The sequence below is a fragment of the Hypanus sabinus genome, chromosome 2 (genome assembly GCF_030144855.1).
Source record: "Hypanus sabinus isolate sHypSab1 chromosome 2, sHypSab1.hap1, whole genome shotgun sequence".
In the NCBI taxonomy this organism is placed as follows: domain Eukaryota; kingdom Metazoa; phylum Chordata; class Chondrichthyes; order Myliobatiformes; family Dasyatidae; genus Hypanus; species Hypanus sabinus.
The window spans coordinates 14,513,490-14,536,803 of NC_082707.1; the positions used below are offsets into that span (position 1 = coordinate 14,513,490).

A 23,314-nucleotide genomic window follows, 5' to 3' on the forward strand; every position below is an offset into this window, starting at 1 on the left:
CTCTTGTTCACGTTTGTGTTAGGTACTCAAATGCACTGTAAATTATTATGTAACAAAACTAGGAGACTTTCTCTTTATATTTTAAGCATCTCCTGTAGATTTGCAATACACAATCAGGTAATTGGCGTAATGTACTCCTTGTCAACGTCCTGAACTTGATTAACGCCAACTTGTTTCAATATCTTTCTAGTCATTAAACTGTCTTCTCTCCAGCCATTTCAGTATAGCTATTAATAAATGTTGCATCATAATCCAATTCCATCATCTTCAGCACTTTGTCACTTCCATCTATCACTTCCCAGCTTCTGACAGCATTTCTACTCTATCCCCTCGCCTATCTGTCTAGCAATCACCCTCCCCACCAGCTAGATCCTCCTATTACCTGACTCACCTTTTCTCTCCACCATTTTGTTACTGGTGACACCCCTCAACCAATGAAAAGTTTCGACTCATCATTTTCCTCCAGAGATTGATTCACTGAGTTCCTCCAGCCTTTCGTGTGTTCCTCCAGATTACAGCATCTGCATTGAAATAAACACTAGCTTTATTTGTCACATGTACATTGACACATCGAAACATACAGTGAAATATGTCATTTACATCAACAGCCAACACATTCGGAGAATGTGCTGGGGACTGCCTGCCAGTGTCGCACTGTTACCAGCGCCAACATAGCTTGCCCACAACTTGGAGCATTTTTGGAATGTGGGAGGAAATCCACTCAGTCCTGAGGAGAACGTACAAATTCCTTTCAAACAGCGGTTTGATTGCTGGCTCTACAGAGCATTATGTTACCGTGCCACCCATGTCTTGTGTCTCCATTAGTTTGGTCAATGTCCACTGTTCTTTTACTTGGAGAAGCCATTAGGATGATCACTGGTTCATTGTAAATTGTCCTGTGATTAGGCTAGTGTTAAATAGGTGGGTTGCTGGGCGCTGAGGCTCATTGGGCCGAAAAACTGCACTGTATTTCTAAATAAATAAACAAACAAATAAAATAGATGGGTTGCTGGGCGGTATGGCTGAAAGGCTGAAAGGACCAGTTCTGTAGCTTTTTTCTAAATAAAAAAAATTAAAAATGAATAAAGGACAATTTTTGACAAATATTTAAAACATTTTACAGAACACTTCCCCTAAGATTGTGGCATTTATAAAGTTCAAAATGAAATAATTTCCTGCCATTGCAAGGGACAATGCTGCCAACTTCTGAATGTTGTAGTTGAGCAGCAAAACAGGGATACCAAGAAGTGTTGTCACAGATACTCTGCATCTCCACAGGGTGTGCTGATCTGTGGCCTTCTCTGGCATAGTTGCCTGAAATTGGTGACTTGATGGATACATCTGTTATTTATAAACTGAAAATGACAACATTCATGAACTGAAATGCCAACACTTCAAAATGTAAAAGCCATAATTATTAGTTAGCAAACCATCTGGTCCTAACAAATAATTTTATATGCTGTATGTATATTGTAAGGTACATAGTTACACGGTAAATACTTCAGAATGAACTGATTTTTTTTTGATTTTTAAATTGAAGTTCATATTTTATTCTGAACTTCATAAATGGCACTTTTGTTTTAAGTTTTCCATAAAATGTTTAAAATATCTGTCAAATATTGTCCATTTATTATTTTATTATTTGGAGATAAAGTGCAGACAGGTTCTTCTGGCCCAATGAGCTGCACCACCCAGCAACTCACCTATTTAACACTAGCCTAATTATAGGACAACTTATAGTAAAGAAGTAACCAAACAACTGATGTATCTTTGGACCGTGGGAGGAAACCAGAGCACCTGGAGGAAACCCACATGGTTTACAGGGAGAACATAAAAACTCCTTACAGTGCCAGAATTGAACTCCAAACTCCAAAGTATATTGGAGCTATAATATTGACTTTTAAATGGATGTTCATATTTCAACAGAACTGAATGAATGCCACGGTCTTTTATTTTAAGTGTTCTGTAAAATATTGGTCAAAAATTGTCCTTCGTTTTGATTTGTAGTTTGCTGACTTCCATGTGATGATCCATTGAGCAGATAATAGCTTTACTTATTGATTTGTTTATCATATACAATGGAATGTGCAGATTGTGTCAAATCAAAACAGCAATGATGGAATTGGAGCTGCTCGGAAGTATCACTATGCCTCTGGCGCCAACTTACTAATCTTAACAGTATGTCTTTGAAATGTGGGAGGGAACTGTAGCACCTGGTGGAAATCCATGCGCTCATGGGGAGAACATACAAACCTCTTACGGACAAAGGTGGGAATTGAACCACAATTGGTGACCACTGGAGTTGTAAAACAATGTGATAACTGCTATGCTACCATGCTGTCCCTATACACTGCAGTACATTATAACTTGGAAGACCGTACAACAGAGATTGCTGATATTTCTGGCAGCTCCCTTTGACTGCAAATCCACACACTCAGTAGAGTCACAATAATTTCTGCACATGGGGCAACACTTCAAATTGATACTGGGGTCCAAAATGAAAGGAAGTTTACATTTACAGTACTGACATAGCTCTGTGAATGAGCAATGGTAATGGTGGATAAGCTCTGCGTTAGTTCTGTGTGCTCATTGTTCAATGAGAAAAGACAGAACTATATTTACACAAGAGCTTCTGCAGATGCTAGAAATCCAGAATAACACACACAAAGTGCTGGAGGAACTTAGCAGGCCAGGAGGACTATAAACAGCTGAATTGAACTAAATTCATTATTTTTAAAGCATTTTAGAGAGGTGACAGACATTTCCAATATTTCAATACTCTTTGGATAATCGATATTTTAAAGAACAGAGCATCTATGTCACCAGATAATATTCATGGATATCTACACTAGTATGTATTAGAATTAGCTTTAATGATTAAAATAAATTAACAGTTTACAGTATTTGTAGATCTATCTGATAAGGTCATGAGGATACAGGTTTTCTAAAAGACCACTCACTCCAATATAGGATGAGGAATCAGAAAATAAAGAGGACTTAAAGAGTTTTAAACAAAACGTCTACTCACGCAGCTGTTTTTTTTATATTTCAAATTTTCCAGCTTCCACAAAAAATATAGTGATATGAGCCACTCCTATTGAAGACATATGCACAAAATGCTGGAGGGAGTTAGCAGTATCTATAGAGAGGAATAAATTGTCAGGTTTCAGGCAGAATGCAGAATAAAAGGTGGGAGGACGGGAAGGCGTACAAACTGGAAGGTGAGAGGTGCGTGGGAAGGTGGAGGATGGGGGGGCAGGAATTGAAGTAAATAGCTAAAGATAAAGGCTGAAGATGAGGGAAAATGATAAGAGAGGAGAGTGGACCTTGGGAGATAAGGAAGGAGGAGGGGAACCAGTGGGAAGTGATGGTCAGGTGTGGAGAAGAGAAGGGGCAAGAAGGGAACCAGAATGAGATCTTGTGCTGGTTAGTGGGTTTGAGAGGTAAGTTGTGGCAGTAATTTATTGCCAGTAAACTTCTAATAGATCTATATGCTTTTCCTTTTTTGATTTACTTGATATTTATTTTCTTTGCCTGGAGAGTTTGTTACAGAAGGCAGGTATGGTTTTGATCATTCAACAAATTCATCGCTAACTCAGATTTAGTTTCTGAATTTTTCTTTTGCAGCAGTCTGTCTCAGAAGAACATCAGCCCAAGAAGGCACAGTTAGAGCACACTGGTTCTCAAGATGAGGCTTCTGAGAAGGTCTTTGACAGAAAGGTATATATGCTTCTGATTCTTTTCAATGAGATTAATTTAAGAATTGTTGTCCTGTAATAATTATTTATTTTCATTTAAAATTAATCCCTATTTAAAATAAAACTGTTGAGGAAAAAATCAGACATTTGGACCAGGGTTTTGAAAATGATGTGTTGATCTGGTGCAATGAGATGTCACATTATCTGTACAGCTGGCAGTGGTCCTTCAGCTTGTTAACTTAGATTCCATATTCATTTTGTTTTATGGGTTCTGTTGATGAGGCTTAAACTGAGTTAACCTGAAATGTCTTACATAAATATTTCTCAGTCTATTTGAAGACAAAAAATATGTACAGTTTTTCATTAGTGTTATTAATGCTCAGTTACTGAATTAGAATATAACCATTTCAATAAAATAGAGCTGTTAGATTCAGCGATTCGCTTGATGGATAGTCATAAGCTGGCTGATCCTTAAGATAATAACAGGTGATGTTCAAATTCGTACTTTTTTTGGGACCCCAGCTTTTTGTAATCAAGGTCATAATTCAGATGTAGGATCAAGTGTAAAGTAGCAAAGTTTGCTGTGGGATGTGAGGAGAATGTAGAGGAGGTTTAATGGGTATATAGGTGGATTAACTGAATGGACTAAGACTTGGCAAATTTGAATATGATGTCAAAACATTTGAGGTCATCTACCTTGTAGAAAAGATAGATAGTCAAAAGAAGTTTTAAATGGTAAGAGGTTTAAAGGTGTTGATATTCAGAGGAACTAAAATGACTGCATATAACAATAACTAAATATTAGTAACCCACACAAAATGCTGGAGAACTCAAAAAGTCAGGCAGCATCTATGGAAAGGAATAAAGAGTTGACATATCAAGCCAAGATCCTTCATCTGGATAGGAAGGGGTAAGAAGCCAGAATGAGAAGATGGCATAGGAGAAGGAGTACAAGTTGGCAGGAGATAGGTGAAGTCAAGTGAGGGGGAATGAAGTGAGAAGTGGTGGAAAAGGGAAAGGATTGAAGAACAAGGAATCAGATAGGAAAGGAGAATGGACCATGGGTGAAAGGGAAGTAGGAGGGGCACCAGAGGCAGGTGAAAAGAAGAGAAGAGGTAAGAAGAGAGCCAAAATGGGGAATGGAAGAAGAGAGGAGGGAAAGTTACCAGAAGTCAAGAGAAATCGTTGTTCATCCGATCAGATTGGAGTCTACCCTGTCTCCCTGTCTGAAATTGAAGCATTGTACTTCCAACCTGAGTGTGGTCTCATCATGGCAGAAGAGACCATGGACCGACATGTTGGAGTGGAAAGTGGTATTAAAATGTTGATCATTTATATTACATAACTTAGTTATATTAAAATAAAACTATATTAAAATCAAAATGTTGGCCATTTATATTAATGTTAATGAGGATACAGGAAGCAAATTGGAAAGCAAGCATTACAACTGGATTTGAGTAACAGAGGAGAGATGTCTTGCACTAATTGATTAGAGGTTTGGTGAGAATGTACCTTGAAAATTAAGTATATGCTTGGTCTTCCTAGCTCAAGGATGATGTATAATAGAGTGAATGCAACAGAAGTTCCCCAGATTAATTCTTGCGATGAGAGGTTTGTTGTTTTAGGGTCATTAAGCAGACTGGGCTAGTGCTCTTCAGTTCGAGAATGAAACGTAATCTGATTGAAAAGTACAAAATTCTTACATTACTTCACAGAGTAAATAAGGCACTGATGTTTTCCCTAGCTGGTGTACTAGAGCCGGGCATCACAGTTTCAAAGTAGTTTATCTTGAGAGTTCAGTGGAGGTTCACGAGAGTTATCCCAAGAATGAAAGGGTTAATGTAAGAGGAGCATTTGAACGCGCTGGGCCTGTACTTACTGTAGTTTAAAAGAACGAGAGGGGATCTCACTGAAACCTGTTGAATGGCGGAGCTGACTTGATTGAGCTGAATGACCTAATTCTGCTCCTATATCTTATAATTTTATAGTTGTATGGTTTGGCCATTCATAAGAAGAATTATTTTCACCCAGAGATAAGGAGTCTTAGATAAAGATAACAAGTCTTTGTAATTCTTTGCATAAGATTGAGGGAGCAAAGGAGATTTACCCTGATGTTGCCTGGATAGGAGCATGTCTTATTAGGATAGCTGAACTAGCTAGGGTTTTTCTCTTTGGAGCGGATGTTGAGAAGTCACTTGATGGAAATGGCTTGTATGAGGGTCCATAATTTTAAGGTGCTTGTGTATGGGGGATGTCAGGTAGGTTATTTTTATATAGTTAGTGGTATGAGTATGGAATGCTCTGACAGGGGTGGTGGTAAATTGGGGACATTTAAAAGACCCTTATGTAGGCATATGGATGAAAGAAAAATAGAGGGCTATGTGAAAAGGAAGGGTTAGATTGATCTATGAGTAGTCTAAAAGGCTGGCACAACATTGTGGGCCGAAGAGCCGGTACTGTGCTATACTGTTCTGTGGGCTATATAATAAGATACTGAGGAGATTGAGTTGGTGATTATTTTCAAGAATGAGATCAGTATATTTTTGATGTTATAAGGGAACCAACGGTTATGGATACTGATCAAAGTTTCCGGCATCTGCAGAATCTGTTGTATTGAAGGTTATGGATGTAGTGTGGGAAAATGTTCCTGAGATAAAAGGTCAGCCTTGATCATATGGAACAGGAAAGCAAGCATGAGGGGCTGAATGGCCTACTCCTACTTTGATTTTTTTTAGATTTAAAGCAATCATGAATTGCATTGATTTTGTTCTGAATTGGTGTATTTTCTTGCAGAATGATTCTCAGCACACCCTGACATTCCAGCATTGCTATCCAGTCATCAAACAAGAAGTCGATCATCTGACTCAGCCACATCCTTCAGTGATCCATCCAAGGTAGAGAGATCATTTGGAATAATTTGCTTAGTACTAGCATTGAGGTGTTGACGTTAAGATGTTTTTTTTTCTCGTGGGAGTAGATAATGCCAGTGTTTGCCAATATTTCATCTGCAGAAGTTATACAAGTGGATTTACTTAATCTGTTGTAACTTGCACTCAACAATTTACAGTATATTTATTGGGAAAATACAACAATAATACATCTGCCATGAATATTTAAGGTAACCTTGTTTTTGCATTTCAAGGTTAGGTGTGTGGATCTGGAGCATTGGCATGTCAAATTGCTTGCACAGACTGCAGTAGTTTTTCAGTTTTCACTAAATTGGTTAACTTGTATTTGGTATTCATTTTGTGTTATGTATGGCAAGCCATGAGGTAATGTAGCAGCTCTGTAAAACTCTCCTTGGACCACACTTGGATTATTTTGTGCCATTCTATTCACCTCATCATAGGAAATATGTAGAACTGATTGTCGTCAACATTATTTATTTATTTATTGACTGATATAATGGCTGATTTATTTTATTTTTTTTGCACAGTTTGGCTTCTTTTGCTCATTGTTTTTTGTAAGTCTTTATGTGCCGTTTTTCATCGATTCTATTGTATTTGTTCAATCGTGAACGTCTGCAAGAAAATGAATCTTAGAGTGCTATAGAATATGATGATATTCTGTAGGCAACAGGAGTGAATCTGCAGATGCTGGAAATAAATAGAAACACAAAATGCTGGCAGAACTCAGCAGGCCAGACAGCATCTATGGGAGGGGGTAGTGATGACGTTTCGGCCCGATAGACATCCTCTCATAGATGCTGTCTGGCCTGCTGAGTTCTGCCAGCATTTTGTGTTTTTATGATATTCTGTATACATACTTTGAGCTTTAGAGAGGGCGCAGAGGAGATTTACCAGGATGTTGTTCAGAGTGGAGAGCATATCTTATGAGGATAGGCTGAGCAAGCCAGGGGTTTTCCTTATAGGCTCAAAAGGGATGAGAGATGACTTGATGAAGATGTAGAAGATGACATGAGGCACAGGGAGAGTGGACAGCTAGCACCCATTCTCAGGGTGGAAATGGCTAATGTTGGGCCTTAAATTTAAGGTGATTGTAGTAAGTATATGGGAGATGTCAGAGGTGGGTTTTTACACAGTGAATAGGCCGGCTGGTGGCGCAATGGCATCAGCGCCGGACTCCGGAGTGAAGGCTCCCGAGTTTGAATCCAAGTTGGGCCACCCTTGAGCACGCTTTCCATCTGTGCTGGGTTGAGCGTTGAGCTAGCCACTCGGCCTCTTAAAAAAAAACAAGAGTCAAGTCAGGAATGTTCATATCGTGACCTGGTTAATCTGAAAGACCAATTCTGACACCAGGCTTCAGACAAGAATGGCTGACTGTCTGGTGCGACACACTAAAATAACACAAAAAACACAGTGAATCGTGGGTGTGTGGATCGAATTGCCATGGTTGTTGGTAGAGGCAGATACATTAGGGACATTTAACAGATTCTTAGAAAGGCACATAGATGAAAGAAAAATAGAGGACGATATGGGTGCGAAGGGCGACTAGATTGATCCTGGTAAAGGGTCAGCGTAACATTGTGGGCCGAAGGGTTCTATGTTATGCTAGTGTCTTCTATTCTTATGTTGATACAAAGCAGTTGTTCATTGACTGAAGTGACGGCTGAAAGAACTTTTGAATAATTGTAACCTCTTTAATATGTGTTATCTTTGGAAATTCTTTCTTGCTTGGGTCATGTAAATGGCAGTCAATTCAAGACACCCACTTTTTCTATTAGAGATGTTAATTTTAGTTTGGAATATACTTGGGAATAATAAGATAACAAAAATGAAATGTTGTTGGCCAAACAGGATCTATGGGAAAGAGCAAACAGTTGATGTTTCAGGCTTGAGATCCTTCATCAGGGCCAGATGAAGGGTCTTGGCCCAAAACATTGACTGTTTGCTCTTTTCCATAAATGCTGCCTGATGTGTGTGTGTGTGTGTGTGTGTGTGTGTGTGTGTGTGTGTGTGTGTGTGTGTGTGTTGCTGTTGGTGTTGCTTGGATTTCCAGCATCTGCAAGTTTTCTCATGTATGTCATTAGGTTGATGTAACTTACATCTAGTCAGTAAGATGTCAGTATTGCATAAGATTGGAAAAAATTGCAGATGGTTGTAAACTCAGCCAGCTCCATCATGGGCACTAGCCTCCCCACCATCAAGGAGATCGTCAAAAGACAATGTCTATAGAAGTGGGTGTCACAACCCAGGACATGCCTTCTTCACATTGTTACTGTCAGGAAGGAGATACACATATACATGAGAAAAAGCACCATTTAAATTGTCTTCTTCCATCAACCTGCACCAGGACCATACAGCTGCATACTCCTGCCATCCACATACCTATCCAAACTTTTCTTATACATTGAAATCGAGCTTGCATGCATTACTTATGCTGGTAGCATGTTTCACTCTCTCATGATCTTCTGAAGTAAGAAGTTTCCCTTCATGTTCCGCTTAAACTTGTCAGCTTTCACCCTAAACCCATGAGCTCATGTTGTAGTTTCACCCAACCTCAGTGGAAAAAAGCCTGCTTACATTTACCCTATCTTTACCCCTCATAATTTTGTGTACCTTTATCCAATATTCCCTCAATCTTCTACCTTCCTAGGAATAAAATCCTAACCTATTCAATCTTTCCTTACAACTCAGGCCCTCCAATCTTGACAACATCTTTGTCAATTTTCTCTATATTCTTTCAACCTTATTTACACCTTCCCTGTCGGTGACCAAAACTGCACACACTACTCCAAATTTAGGCCTCACCAGAATCTTATACTTCAACATAGCATCCAGTCTATCATATTCAATAATTTGATTTAGGAAGGCCAATGTGCCAGTACGACCCTATCTACCTGTCTTGCCACTTTAAATGAATTATTGATCTGTATTCCCAGATCCCTCTGTTCTACTGCACTTCTTAGTGCTCTACCATTCACTGTCTAAGAGTTACCCAGATTGGTCCTACCAAAATGCAAGACTTCACACTTGTCTACATTAAATTCCATTTGCCATTTTTCAGTCCATTTTTCCAGCTGGTCCAGATCTTGATGCAAGTTCTAGTAGTCTTCCTTGCTGACCATATTTCTTATAATCTTTCTTATTGTAACTTGTAGGAATTTTTTTGCATTGCACCGTACTGTTGCGACAAAACAACAAACTCCATGACAAATGTCAATGATAGTCGACCTGATTATGATTCTGATGTAAATTTTCACCAGCACCATTAATGAATTATAGAATCGTAGAATGTTACCTGTATATGCAGTCAGACCAAAGCTATTGTTTGTAATTACTGTCACAAATGTTCTCACTGATTCACTTCTGCCGTATCAGCTGAGGTGAATTTTAATCTTGACTCTGTTATTTTTGTTTTTAACGGCATTTTCCCATTTTGAGTAGGGCCACTTGAATTTTTAGCATATGTTAAATCTGAACTGAGCTTGCATTCCCACGCCCATTCTGTTTCCCAAATGACCTGTCACCAATTCCTCAGCAGTGGCATGTACTGCATATAATTCAGTACTGAAATGGAAGATTTATCACTTTCAGTCTTACCCACTCTTGTTCTTTCCTTGTTGTTTACTCATCTCGTTGTCTCAACAAGCTGCAACTTGCTCAAAATTCTGCTCCAAAGTTCAAAATAGATTTATTTTTCAAAATACGTATACACCCAGTGGCCACTTTATTAGTTACACTTCTACACCTACTCTTTAATGCAAATATCTAATTAGTCAATCATGTGCGGCAATTCAATACATAAAGACATGCAGACACGGTCAAAAGGTTCAGTTATACAGACCAAACATCAGAATGGAGAAGAAATGTGATCTAAGTGACTTTGACTGTGGAATGATTGTTGGTGCCAGACGGAGTGGTTTGAGTAACTCAGAGACTCAGCTGATCTCCTGGGATTTTCATGCAGACAGTCTCTAGAATATATAGAAAATGGAGCAAAAAGTTAAAAAAAATAATTCAGTAAGCAGCAGTGTTGTGGGTGAAAGCACCTTGTTACTAAGAGAGGTCAGAAGATTGTGTGTTACAACAGTGGTGTGCTGAAGAGTATCTCTGAACGCACAACATGTCAAACCTTGAAGTGGATGAGAAACAGCAGCAGAAGACCATGAATGTACAATCAATGTGTTCAATGAAGACATGAGAAATACAACTGTTTGTGTGTTATTAGTTTAGGCAGCTTGGGTTTGGATATTATTGTGACTTAGATGAAGATCAGACCGCATTTATGAATAATTACTGCAGAAAACCAGGTAACTGCAAAAAGTTCACAAACATTTTCTTGTAACTGTTGTGAACTTTTTGCAGTTACCTGGTTTTCTGCAGTAATTATTCATAAATGCGGTCTGATCTTCATCTAAGTCACAATAATATCCAAACCCAAGCTGCCTAAACTAATAACACACAAACAGTTGTATTTCTCATGTCTTCATTGAACACATTGTCCACAGTCCAGGCTAGAAAAAGTATGTGAATCCTTGTATTGAATAACTGGTAGAACCTCCATTAGCAGCAATAACCTCCACCCAGTATTTCCTGTTGCTGCTGATCAGACTTGCACAACAGTGAGGAAGAATTTTAGAACACTTTAGAGAAGGAAGGCTGAGGAAGTGGCATTGCTCTGTTGGCAGAAAATGAAATCAAATCATTAGATAGAGGTGTGACAAAGGGTCAGAAAGTGTTGAATCATTGTGGATAGCGCTAAGGAATTATAAGGGTAAGAAGACCCTCATGGAAGTTGTATACAGATCCCCGAACAGTAGTAAGGATGTGGCCTACAAATTATAATGTGAGATGCCAAAATGCCAGTGTCACGATAGTAATGGAAAATTTCAGTGTGCAGGTGGATGGGGAAATCGGGCTGGTGCTGGATTCCAGTAGGGGGAATCTCTAGAGATGGGTTTTTAGACCAACTTGTGGTTGATCCCATTAAATGATCAGCTATTCTGGATAGGGTGTTCTGCAGTAAAACAAAAGAAAGCTTAAGGTAAAAGAGCCCATGGGGCAAGTAATCATAATATGATTGAATTCACCTGAAATTTGAGAAGGAGAAGCTAAAACCAGATGTATTAGTGTTACAGTGGAGTAATGGAATTAAAGAGGCACAAGAAAGGAGATGGCCAGAGTTGATTAGAAAAGAACACTGGCAGGGATGACAGCAGAGATGCAATGGCTGGAATTTCTGGAAGCAATTCAGAAGGAACAGGATATATATATCCCGAAGAAGAAGAGGTTTTCTAAAAGTAAGATAACACAACCGTGGCTAACAAGAGAAGTCAAAGCCAACATAAGAGCCAAAGGGATTGGGATATAATAGAGCAAAACTTAGTGGGAAGTTAGAGGATTGGGAAGCTTTTAAAAACCAACAGAAGACAACAAAAAGTTATGAAGAAGGTAAAGATTGAATATGAAAGTAAGCCAGCCAATAATATTAAAGAGGATACTAAAGGTTTTTTCAGATACATAAAGTGTAAAAGAGAAGTGAGAGTGGATATCAGATATCAGACAGCTGGAAAATTATGCTGGAAAGATAGTAATGGGGGGGGGGGACGACGACAACAAAATGGCAGATGAACTGAGTAAGTATTTTGCGTCATTCTTCACTGTGGAAGACACTAGCAGTTTGGTGGAAGTTCTAGCTGTCGGGTGTCATGAAGTGTGTGATGTTACCATAACTAGAGAGAAGGTTCTTGGGCAAGGTGAAAGGCCTGAAGGTAGATAAGTCATGACCATAAGCTTTTCATCCCAGGGTTCTGAAAGAGTTGGCTGAAGAGATCGTGGAGACATTTGTAATGATCTTCCAAGAATAACTGGATTCTGGAATGGTTCTGGAAGTCTGGAAAATTGCAAACACAACTCCACTATTCAAGAAGGGAGAGAGGCAGAAGAAAGGAAACTATAGGTCAGTTAGTCTGACCTGAGTGGTTGGGAAGATGTTGGAGACGATTATTAAAGATAAGGTCTCTGGGTACTTGGAGGTCCATTATAAAATAGGTTGTAGCATGGTTTCCTCAAGGGAAAATCTTGTTTGACAAATCTGTTGGAATTCTTTGAAGAAATAACAAGCAGGATACTATAGAGAGAGTGCAGAGAAGATTTACAAGGATGTTGCCTGGATTGAAAAGCATACCTTATGAGAATAAGTTGAGTGTACTTGGCCTTTTCTCCTTGGAGTGATGGAGGATGAGAGGTGACCTGATAGAGGTCTATAAGATGATGAGGGACATTGATCGTGCGGATAGCCAGAGGCTTTGTCTCAGCTAAGACGAGGGGGCATAGTTTAAAGGTACTTGGGAATAGGTACTGAGAAGATGTCAGGGGTACATTTTTCAGAGAGAGTGGTGGGTGCATGGAATGCATTGCCGGTGACAGTGGTGGAAGCGGATACTATAGGCTCTTCTAAAAGCCTCTTAGATAGGTACATGGAGCGTAGAAAAATAGGGGGCTATGCACTAAGGAAATTCTAGGCAGTCTCTAGATTAAGTTACGTAGTTGGCATAATATTGTGGGTCGAAGGGCCTGTAATGTGCTGTAAATTTCTATGTTCTATGTTCAGGATAGACAAAGGGGATTCAGATGATACTGTCACTTGGTTTCAGAAGATGGTTGATTGGCAGGAGGCAAAGACTGGGAATAAAGAGAGTCTTTTCTGGTTGGTTGCTGGTGACTAGTGGTGTGCCATAGGCGTCTTTGTTGGTACCTATTATCTTTATATGTCAATGATTTGGATGATGGAATTAATGGCTTTGTTGCAAAGTTTGCAAATGATATGAAGATAGGTAGAGAGGCAAATACTTTTGAGGAAGTAGAGAGGCTACAGAAGCACAGAGATTAGGAGTATAGGCAAAGAACTGGCAGATGGAATAGTGTGTCAGGAAGTGTATGATCATGCACTTTGATAGAAGGAATGACTGGGTTGACTATTTTCTAAATGAAGAGAAAATACTGAGACACAAACGGACTTGGGAATCCTTGTGCAGAATTCCTTAAAGGTTAATTTGCAGGTTGAGTCTCTGGTGAGGAAGGCAAATGCAATGTTAACATTCATTTCAAGAGGGCTAAAATATAAAAGCAAGGATCTAATGTTGAGAGTTTATAAAACTCTGATGATGTCTCACTTGCAGTATTGTGAACGGTTTTGGGTCCCTTATCTTAGAAATGATGTGCTGGAGAGCGTTTAAAGGAGGTCACAAAAATGATTCCAGGATTGAGTGGCTTGTCTTATGAACGAGTGTCTTATGAACAGTGGCTTTGGGCCTGTATCCACTGGAATTCAGAAGAATGAGGGATGACCTAATTGAAACCCATTGAATGTTGAAAGGCCTTGGTGTGAAGAAGAAGTTTTCTATGGTGAGAGTCTAAGAGCAGAGGACACAACCTCAGAACAGGGGGGTGTCCTTTTTGAATGGAGATGAGGAATTTGTTTAGCTAGAGAGTGGTGAATTTGAGGATTTCTTTGCCCAAGGCAGCTGTGGAGGCCAAGTCTTTAGGTATATATTTAAGGCAGAGGTTGATAGATTATTGATATGTCAGAGCATGAAGGAATAATGGAAGAAAGCAGGAGACTGGGAGCTGAGAGGAAAAGTGGATCAGCCATGATGAAATGGCGAAGCAGACTCAATGAGTAGTTAATACAGAAAACCAAGTAATTGCATAGAGTTCACAAACTTTTTCTTTCAACTGTACATTTATTATATATGCATGATGCTAGGTGCAGGAGTGTTTATACAGAAGGTGTTTCTAATAGGAAATGATAAAGTAGTGGTGGTGGGGTGGGTGAGTGGGTGGAGGTGCAGCCTTACTGCTCGGGGGTAGTAACTGTTTTTGAGGCTGGTATATAGCCTCCTCCCTGCAGCAGAATTTTGAGCAATGATTTTACTACCTTGCTGCCACATTGTAATATTGCCAGAAGTCCTTCACATAATTCAGGTTTTTATAAACTAAATTCACCTCTGCTTATTGCAGACAAAAATTTAAATGTGCTTTTAAACATTTTTCATGTGGAGGCATGTTGTGATAATTGTACTTGGATGCCCCCTTGTGGCTGAAGCCTGATTTTGCTCATGTGTAATGAGGAAATCTAGAATCAGAATCTGGTTGTCAAATCTGTTGTATTGCAGCAGCAATACAGTGCAATACATAAATATACTATAAATTATGATAAGAAATATACATAAATAATAGGAAATATATTTATGGGAGATACGCTTCTACCAAAAAAAAATGTAAAGCACTCCTTCCCTCTGCCAGCCTGCAGGTCACTCTTGGACAAGGTGAAGCTCCTGCTAGCCCCCTGACCAGGATCACATCAGCGTCGTATGAGCAGCTGGTGCATATTATGTCCTGGTTATTCGACCACTGATACCAGACAATCTGTGAAGAGTATTGATAATGGCTGGAGTCACCCATCTTGTAAAATTACTGCCCTACAGAAGGCAATGGCAAACCACTCAGAAAATTTGCTGAGAACAATCATAGTCAAAGACCATGATTGCCCACATCATACAACATGGCATGTGATGATGATGATGACATATTTTTAAAATGTCTAAAAGAAATCTGATAGTGAAGGGGGAGAAGCTGCTGCTAAAGTGAAGAGTATGTGTCCTCAGGCTTCTGTATCTCCCCTCTGTTGGTAATAATGAGAAGAGACATGTCCTGGTGATGAAGGTCCTCTGCTATCCAATTCCTAAATGGACATTGAACCCGTGAACACTACTTCACTTTTTCAATATATATTATTTCTGTTCGCCACGATTCTTAATCTCCAATATACATATATAGCAATTTATTTGTTTATTTTTATTCTATATCATGTGTTGAACTGCTGCTGCTAAGTTAACAAATTTCATGACACATGCCAGTAATAATAAACCTGATTCTGATTCTGATGGATTCTGCCTTATTGAGGCATTGCCTTTTGGAGGTGTTCTTGATGCTGGGATGCTCATGCCCATGATGGAGCTATTTTGAGTCTACAACCCTCGGATCCCGTGCATCTCCTTTTGTAAGCTGACGGTGGCTTGGGTCTTGGTTTCATACACTATCCTGTGTTGTTTGTGATAGATGTAATTCATATGGATGAAACAGTAGGTGATCTGATCAATAATATTACCATAAGACCATAAGACATTGGAGCAGAATTAGGCCATTTAGCTCATCAAGTCTGCTCTGTCATTCCATCATAGCTGATCTATTATCCCTCTCAACCATATCCTCCTGCCTTCTTGTAATCTTTGATACCCTGACTGAACAAGAAAATTAGTCTGATTCTGAGTATTGCTGATGATACAGAAACTGTTGAAGTTATGGATGGTAGGAAAAGTTATCAGAGGGTACAGCTTGACGTACAGTAGATCTGTTGGAGATCAGGCTGGAGAAATGGCAAATGGAGCAATCTGGGCGAGTGTGAGGTGTTTAGGAGATCAGATAAGAGAGAGAAATGTACACTAAAGTTGGCATTAAGTTCAAGTTTACATTTATTGCTATTCAGCCATATGCACGTGGACAGTTGAATGACATTAAGCTTAAACTTGAACTTTAATGCCAGCGTTGGCATTCATTCTCTCTCATATCTGATTTCTTAAATAAAACAAGTTACACTTGCCCAGATTAAGCTCCATCTGCCATTTCTCTGTCCTAAGTTCCAACAGATCTACTGTAAAACTCACACACAAAACATATAGTAATAATACCACAAATATATTAACAAAGAAGAAAATATATTCCAGAAGACTGACATTGAGCATGGTGCATTTTTGACATGTTAAAAGTAAACAGTATAACACCACTGGCACTTCATAAGTGATGGGACTTGGGTGGTGCAGGGAGTTCAGGAGGTCTCACGGCCTGGCGGAAGAAGCTGTTTCTCATCCTAACTGTTCTTGTCCTAATGCTCTAGTAGGTACCTCCTACCTAATGGTAGGACATTGTGCGATGGATGGGAGCGTTCTTTCTTTGGCGTCCTTTCTCAGTACTGAGGGCCTGATTTCACGCACTTGGACAGAGTACATGATTCGAACCGCAGTCCTGAAATGCTCACTGTATTGTTGGCTTTGTCGAGATCTCCAGGTGGCTGGAAGAGGATGCTCTCACTGTCTCCTCTTGAGAATGCTTGGCTCATGGCTGCTCATATTGGAGAAGGAATACTCAGGATGGTATTGAGAATATCAAATCCATGTATTTGAAGCCTGTATAAACACAGAGAACAAACCACCTCACAAGCTGTGTTCTGTTGGGAAACTTGCCCTATGGGTTGAACAGTCTGGTACTCGCACAATAGCCTCACCAGACGCTTTCTGGAGATGAAATAGGACATAATTGCTGATTTTTGTCACAATGTTTTGTGCTGTGGTTACTGACTAGCTGTTAGTTGCAATAAGATACAACAAGGTATCTTATATTTCAGATCCTGTAGGTGGGAACTGTAAACTAAACGCTTCAGGAAGCCATGGTAGCATAGCAGTTAGCACAACACTATTACAGCCCAGTGTATTTCAGAATTCACTTCCTTACGCCTGTAAGGAGTTTGTACGTTCTCCCTGTGATGGCATAAGCTTCCTCTGTGTGCTGCAGTTTCCTGCCACAGTCCAAAAATGAACTGGTTAGTAGGTCATTGTAAATCGTCCTGTGATTAGGCTAGGGTTAAATAGATGGGATGCCGGGCGGTGAGGTTTGTTGGGCCAGAAGTGCCTGTTCCACACTGTATCTATAAATAAAATAAATGACATTTCGTCTTCACAAACACGAGGAAGTCTGCAGATGCTAGAAATCCAAATTAACATACACAAAATGCTGGAGGAACTCAGCATTTCAGGCAGCATCTATGGAAATGAATAAAAAATTCACCTGAACCGTTTCTTCAGTGGTGGCATGCGTGGTAGTGTAGCGGTTAGCACATCACTTTACAGCGCTGCTGATCACTGTTCAGAATACAGTTCAAGTCACTACCTATAAGGAATTTGTACGTTCTCCCCGTGACTGCGTGGTATTCCTCCAGTGCTCTGGTTTCTTCCCACATTCCAGATGGTTAGAGTATGTAAGCTGTGGGCATGTTGTGTTGGTGCCAGAAGTGTGGCGACACTTGTGGGCTATCCTCATCACAATCCTTGCTGATTTGATTTGACTCTAATGAAACAGTTCATGTTTTGATGTATATGGGACAAATAAAACTTATCTCTAATCTCTTTATATAAAATCTTTGTGCTTTATCATATCATTCCCAAGTGGAATGGCCTGAACAGAGCTCTGTACTCAGCACGAATCTGTGGATTTACTCTGGATTTGCTAAAACATCCATGCTGTTTTGTATTTCCACACCTCCGTAAAGAAACACAAAATATTACACACAGATTTGGCAGTGAAGTTACACTGAATACAATTATAAACCACCCTCTGGTTAATTTTCATCTTGCTGTGCATTGCCAACACCACCTCCACTATGAGTCTTGAGATTGATTCTGGAAGTGAAGGTTGGATGGTCTCTCTAATTGGCAGCAGATCTGTGTATTTAGCAAGATGAAAATCTATCCTTTCAGTTAAACCAGTGGAATTTATAATGTATTTTGCCTCCTCAGTACCTCAAGACCAGTAAATTGCCACATTAGATATTATTATCACATTTTCTCTGGTTTTTGGTTGGGCCATATACTTTGGGAAGAAATTTTACCTCAATGTATGTATCACATACTTTGAAGTCTTTTGTTTGATCATCTTTCAGCATTTAGTAAGAACTGAGTAATCTGCAAATGTGTCTGCTTTTTAGAGTCAGGATCGGGCTTATTATCACTGACTTACATAAGATAGCGAACCAGGCCATTCGGCACATTGAGTCTACTCTGCCATTTCATCATGGCTGATTTATTATCCCTATCAAATCTATTCTCCTGCCTTCGCCCATAACCATTGATGCTCTGACTAACCAAGAACCTATTAACCTCTGCTTTAAATGTATCCAATGACTTGGCCTCCACAACTGTCTGTGGCCATCCTCTGACTAAAGAACTTCCTCCTTATCTTGTTCCAAACAGGTATTCTTCTATTCAGAGGCTGTCCCCTCATGTCCTAGACTCCTCCACTATTGGAAACATCCTCTTCACGTGCACTCTATCTAGGACTTTCAATATTCAGTAGGTTTCATTGCTATTCCACCCCCCCCATTCTTCTGAATTCCAATGAGTACAGGTCCAGAGCCACCAAACACTCCTCGTATGTTAACCTTTTCAATCCCAGGTTAATTCGCGTGAGCTTCTTCTGGACTCTCTCCAATTCTAGCACAAATTTCCTTAGATAAAACTGCTCACAATTCTCCATGTGGTCTGACCAGAAAATTATAAAGCCTCAGCATTACATTCTTGCTTTTGTGATGCTGAATTAGTTGTTTTGCAGCAGTATTTAATTTGCGTATAGTAGTTGAATTTGGAAATATTTTCAACTAAATAAGCACTCTAAATAAGGCTGTTTTGGGACATTGTATGTCATCTGATCATAGCTAATCACAGTATTTGTGTTGAACAGTCTATTATATGGAAATACTGGAACAAGCTTCAGAATTATCAAATGCAATTAACACCTGCATTGCAAAGTTCCTATTTATATAATCATTAACTTAATTCCCTGAATTTGCTAAGAACATATGCAAATAACATTTACAATATAAAGAAGACATTCATCACATTTCCACCAGCGTTCAGAAGACTATATGCAAGAACTTACATTTGTATAAAAATAATAGAGAAAATTTTGGAAGACTCAACATATCAGTCAGTATCCAAAGAAGGGAGAATCTGAGGGGAGATTTTAGTTGGTATCGGAATAGTTCTGTTTGAGATGGATATGTACAGTAATTTTTATAGAACCAATTTCAAATCTCTATACTTCTGAATTTATATATTTAAATATAGACCAATGTTTTGAAAGTTCATGGAGCACTATGAAGCTAAATTTCACTTGAATCTTATTGAAGATATTGGTACACATTTCATAATTTGATACGTGTTCGATTTTCACTAAACCGGTGTTTTAAAATTCTGCAGCTGTCTTTTATATATGTACGATAAGGTGATAGCTCCAAATGTTTCATTGGCTCCACCTTTACAACGATGTAGAGATGCCACTAAGCGGGTGAATAAAGAATCTGCGATGGACACGTCCACAAGTTTGGAAGAGGAGGTGAAACATCGGAAAGAAAATGTGAATAAGAAGCTGATTTCATATTATGCACCATCTCCAGAAGAGGAAGGAAGCAACACCTCATTTGCAGATTCCTACCGTTCATGTGAGTTCAATGTGTTGATTAGATATTGCAATACTTCTTGGAGTAAGCACTATTTGAGCATGATTTTTTATTTGTCATTATGGATGCCATAATTTTCAAGACCCTGTTTAAGAGGGAATTTGAAAGTTTGTTCTTCAGAATGAGCTCAATTTCTTTGATAATATTAAAAACAAAAGGATTCCAAATTGGTTTTCATATTAAATGATCTGCCAAATATAGATTTTGGTCACTGGAAATACTGTATAGGAGGTTATTAGTGAGCATTAATATATGATACGATTCTCTGAGGATAGTCACCTTGACCTGGGTGGAGAGGCTTGTGAGTTCCTGAGATCCCAAGAGTGATGCTGCCTGGAGCTTAGCTTCTGGTAAGGTCACCCAGGGTGGTACAGTCAAGGAGGAGGTTAAAGACAACTAGTATTCCAACCAAGACCTCAACAGTGGAGCTGTTTCTTCCAGTGGGACAATACACTAAAGGGATTCATAATCTATTATCAGAGGTGGGCAACTTACGAGTGAAACTAGAGAGAATTTTTCCATGCTGAAACCAGTTGAAACAGGGATATTGGATTAGAATACAGAACATAAACATAAAACAGCACAGCACAGGCCTTTTGGCCCATGATGTTGTAGCAAACTTTTAACCTACTCTAAGAACAATTTAACCCTTCCCTCCACCATACCCTAACATTTTCCTTTCATCCATGTGCCTTCCTGAGTCTCCTAAATGTCCCTAATGTACCTACCTCGACCACCACCCCGGCACTGTATTACACGTACTTATCATTATCACTTTCTGTGGGGGGGGGAGCTATCTCTGATACCCCTTCCCCATATTTTCCAGAATTAAATAACCTCTCATCCTCCTTTGCTCCAAAGAGAGAAGCCCTAGCTCGCTTAATCTGTTCTCATAAGATGTGTTCTGTAACCCAGACAGCATCCTGGTAAGTATCCTCTGCACTTTCTCTAAAGCTTCCACATCCTTCCTACAATGAGGTGAACAGAACTGAACACAATACTCCAAGTGTAGTCTACCCATGGTTTTATAGAGGGGGAGCATGACCTCACGGCTCTTCAATTCAGTCCTTCAACTAGTGAAGGCTGACACACCATAAGCCTTCTTAACTACCCTATCAACTTGTGCAGCAACTTTGAGGGATCTGTAGACATGGAACAAGTCAATTATGAATAAGATTGTGCCACAGACAAACTGATATGGTGCACAGGTTCAAAAGGCTGTAAACGCATAAGACAGGAGCAGAATTAGGGCATGTAGCCCATCGAGTCTGGTCTGTGCTGTGCTCCCACACTGAAGCAGAAATTATAATTAAATTTATAATTCGAAGTTTTGCTCATTGCTATTTTTTACAATTTTTGTTTCCTTGAGTGGTCATTTATAAACATTGTCTTTTATTTATAAAAAGACTTCAGAACATTAATATTTCAAAATGGAATCTTAGAATTTTAATATGAAAAGTAATTTCTTTGGTTTATATCGCTGATTGAAATAGCTCCTTGATGCAAATTTGTTATAGTTAAGAAAAGGTTTAAAGGTTACCACAGTAGCGTAGCAGTTAGCTTGCGGTGTCAAGAGTTCGGAGTTCAATCCCGATGTTGTCTGTAAAAAGTTTGTATGTTCTCCTCGTAGGTTTCCTCTGGGTGCTTCAGTTTCCTCCCTCAGTTAGTCGGTTAATCGGTCATTGTAAGTTGTCCTGTGATTAAGCTAGGGTTAAGTAGGTGGTTTGCTGAGTGATACAGCTTGTTGGGCCCGAAGAATCTGTTCCAGGCTGTATCTGTAAATAAAAAATAAAATTAAATTTTCATTTCTTTTTCTCCTGAAAGGTCACCGAGCTTCAGTCTCTTCTATTGCAGATGAAGAATATATCAAGTGTGAAAGTGTCAGCAACAAAAATAAAGAGGGGATTCCCACGGACTTAAGTAGCAATTCGTCACGTACTGATAAAGAGACTCGTAATTCTTCTCTGCACATTGGAGAGCGCACAGAGGAGGAGAATGAAAAAATAGTGGAACAAATCATGAAGACTTACTGTCTACAGCAGGAGAAACTGAACACCACAATTCACCAGAAGAAGCATTTGCAAATGGTAACGTGAAAGGGGTTAATGGAGGGGAAAGGAGGGATATGGATCACACATAGTTAGAGAGGTTTACTTTAAACTGGAATTATGGTTGGCACAATTATGAGTTAAAATGGCTGTTCCTGTGTTGCACTGTTCTCTGTTTGATGTTAAACATAAATATTTCAACTACCAGTTGCACTAAAAGAAAAATGAGGAAAGAAATTAGATCAGCTTTACTCAGCTGCAGAATTTAGTCTACTCTTACTGAATTGCTGTTAAAGAAGAAGGATACTTGTGTATGTTAGTACTTTACGTGACCTGAGAGCTCCCCAAAGTGCATATTTTAATTAAGCCCTTCACCCATGCTCTGGCATAGTTGGCTAATAGCAAATCACTGGATTCTGCCCTGGGCCAGTTCTCCTTCCTCTCCCGGGGATGAGGTCTTTGGATCTTCAGTTGCTATTTTTGTAGCACTGGGTTATTGCTAGCCCTATGATCAACCTTCCTCCTTTTGCAGCCAGGCTGTGCAGAATTCAAAATGCATGACAGACAGTAATGTATTTCTGAATTATATCCAATTGTCAGAAATGTGAATACATGAGAAATAGGGGCGGGGATGGGCCATTTGTACTTAAAGTTTGCACTTCCATTCATCAAGATCATGGCTGACCGCCTCAATACCATATCTGATCTTCAAGTCTGACTTCACTATTTCCATATCCCTTGATTCCGTTAATGTCCAGAAATTTCTGTCTCCATTCTGAATAAACTTGATAGCTGACCTCCACAACTTTCTAGTGTAGACAATTAAAGATTCACCACAATTCATGAAAAAATTTATCCTCATCGTCTTCTCTTACCCTGAGACAGTTCAGCCAGGAGAAACATCAGGTTTAATATCACTGGTATGTGTCATGAAATCTAAGTACTTCCAGAGAAAGAGGCAGGTCCTAAAAAAGCCAGCTGAATGGGAAGTACACGATCAGAGCCATCAACACATTTGCCCTACCAGTCATCAGATACCCAGTCGCTATAGTGTGCTGGCCAAGGAATAAACTGGAAGCCATTGACATCAAGGAGTAACACACACAAAATGCTGAAGGCAAATGCTGCAGTAAGATGTCTATGCCTTTGTAATCAAATCTTCTTAAAATACAGGCCAACATACTTGGTGCACTTGTGTGTTAGTTTTGGACAAAGACACCTCCATCCTTTCAAATACCCAATGTCTCAGCATTTGAAAATACTCTGCTTTCCTGTTCAGTGCACCAAAGTGGATAATTTTGCATTTTTCCATAA

General features: G+C 39.3%; 1 protein-coding gene across 3 annotated transcripts in view; it reads left to right on the top strand.

The window, feature by feature from the left end:
* Positions 1–23,314, top strand: part of skila (SKI-like proto-oncogene a) — a 101,813-nt gene that overhangs the window by 64,073 nt on the left and 14,426 nt on the right. For 2 of the 3 annotated variants that reach the window (XM_059992316.1, XM_059992299.1), the window contains exons 2-5: positions 3,628–3,720; positions 6,492–6,592; positions 19,693–19,934; positions 21,777–22,039. In XM_059992316.1, the coding sequence (XP_059848299.1) occupies positions 3,628–3,720; positions 6,492–6,592; positions 19,693–19,934; positions 21,777–22,039 (699 nt within the window). The remainder of the gene's footprint in view (positions 1–3,627; positions 3,721–6,491; positions 6,593–19,692; positions 19,935–21,776; positions 22,040–23,314) is intronic. The other variant, XM_059992308.1, reaches the window with a different exon arrangement.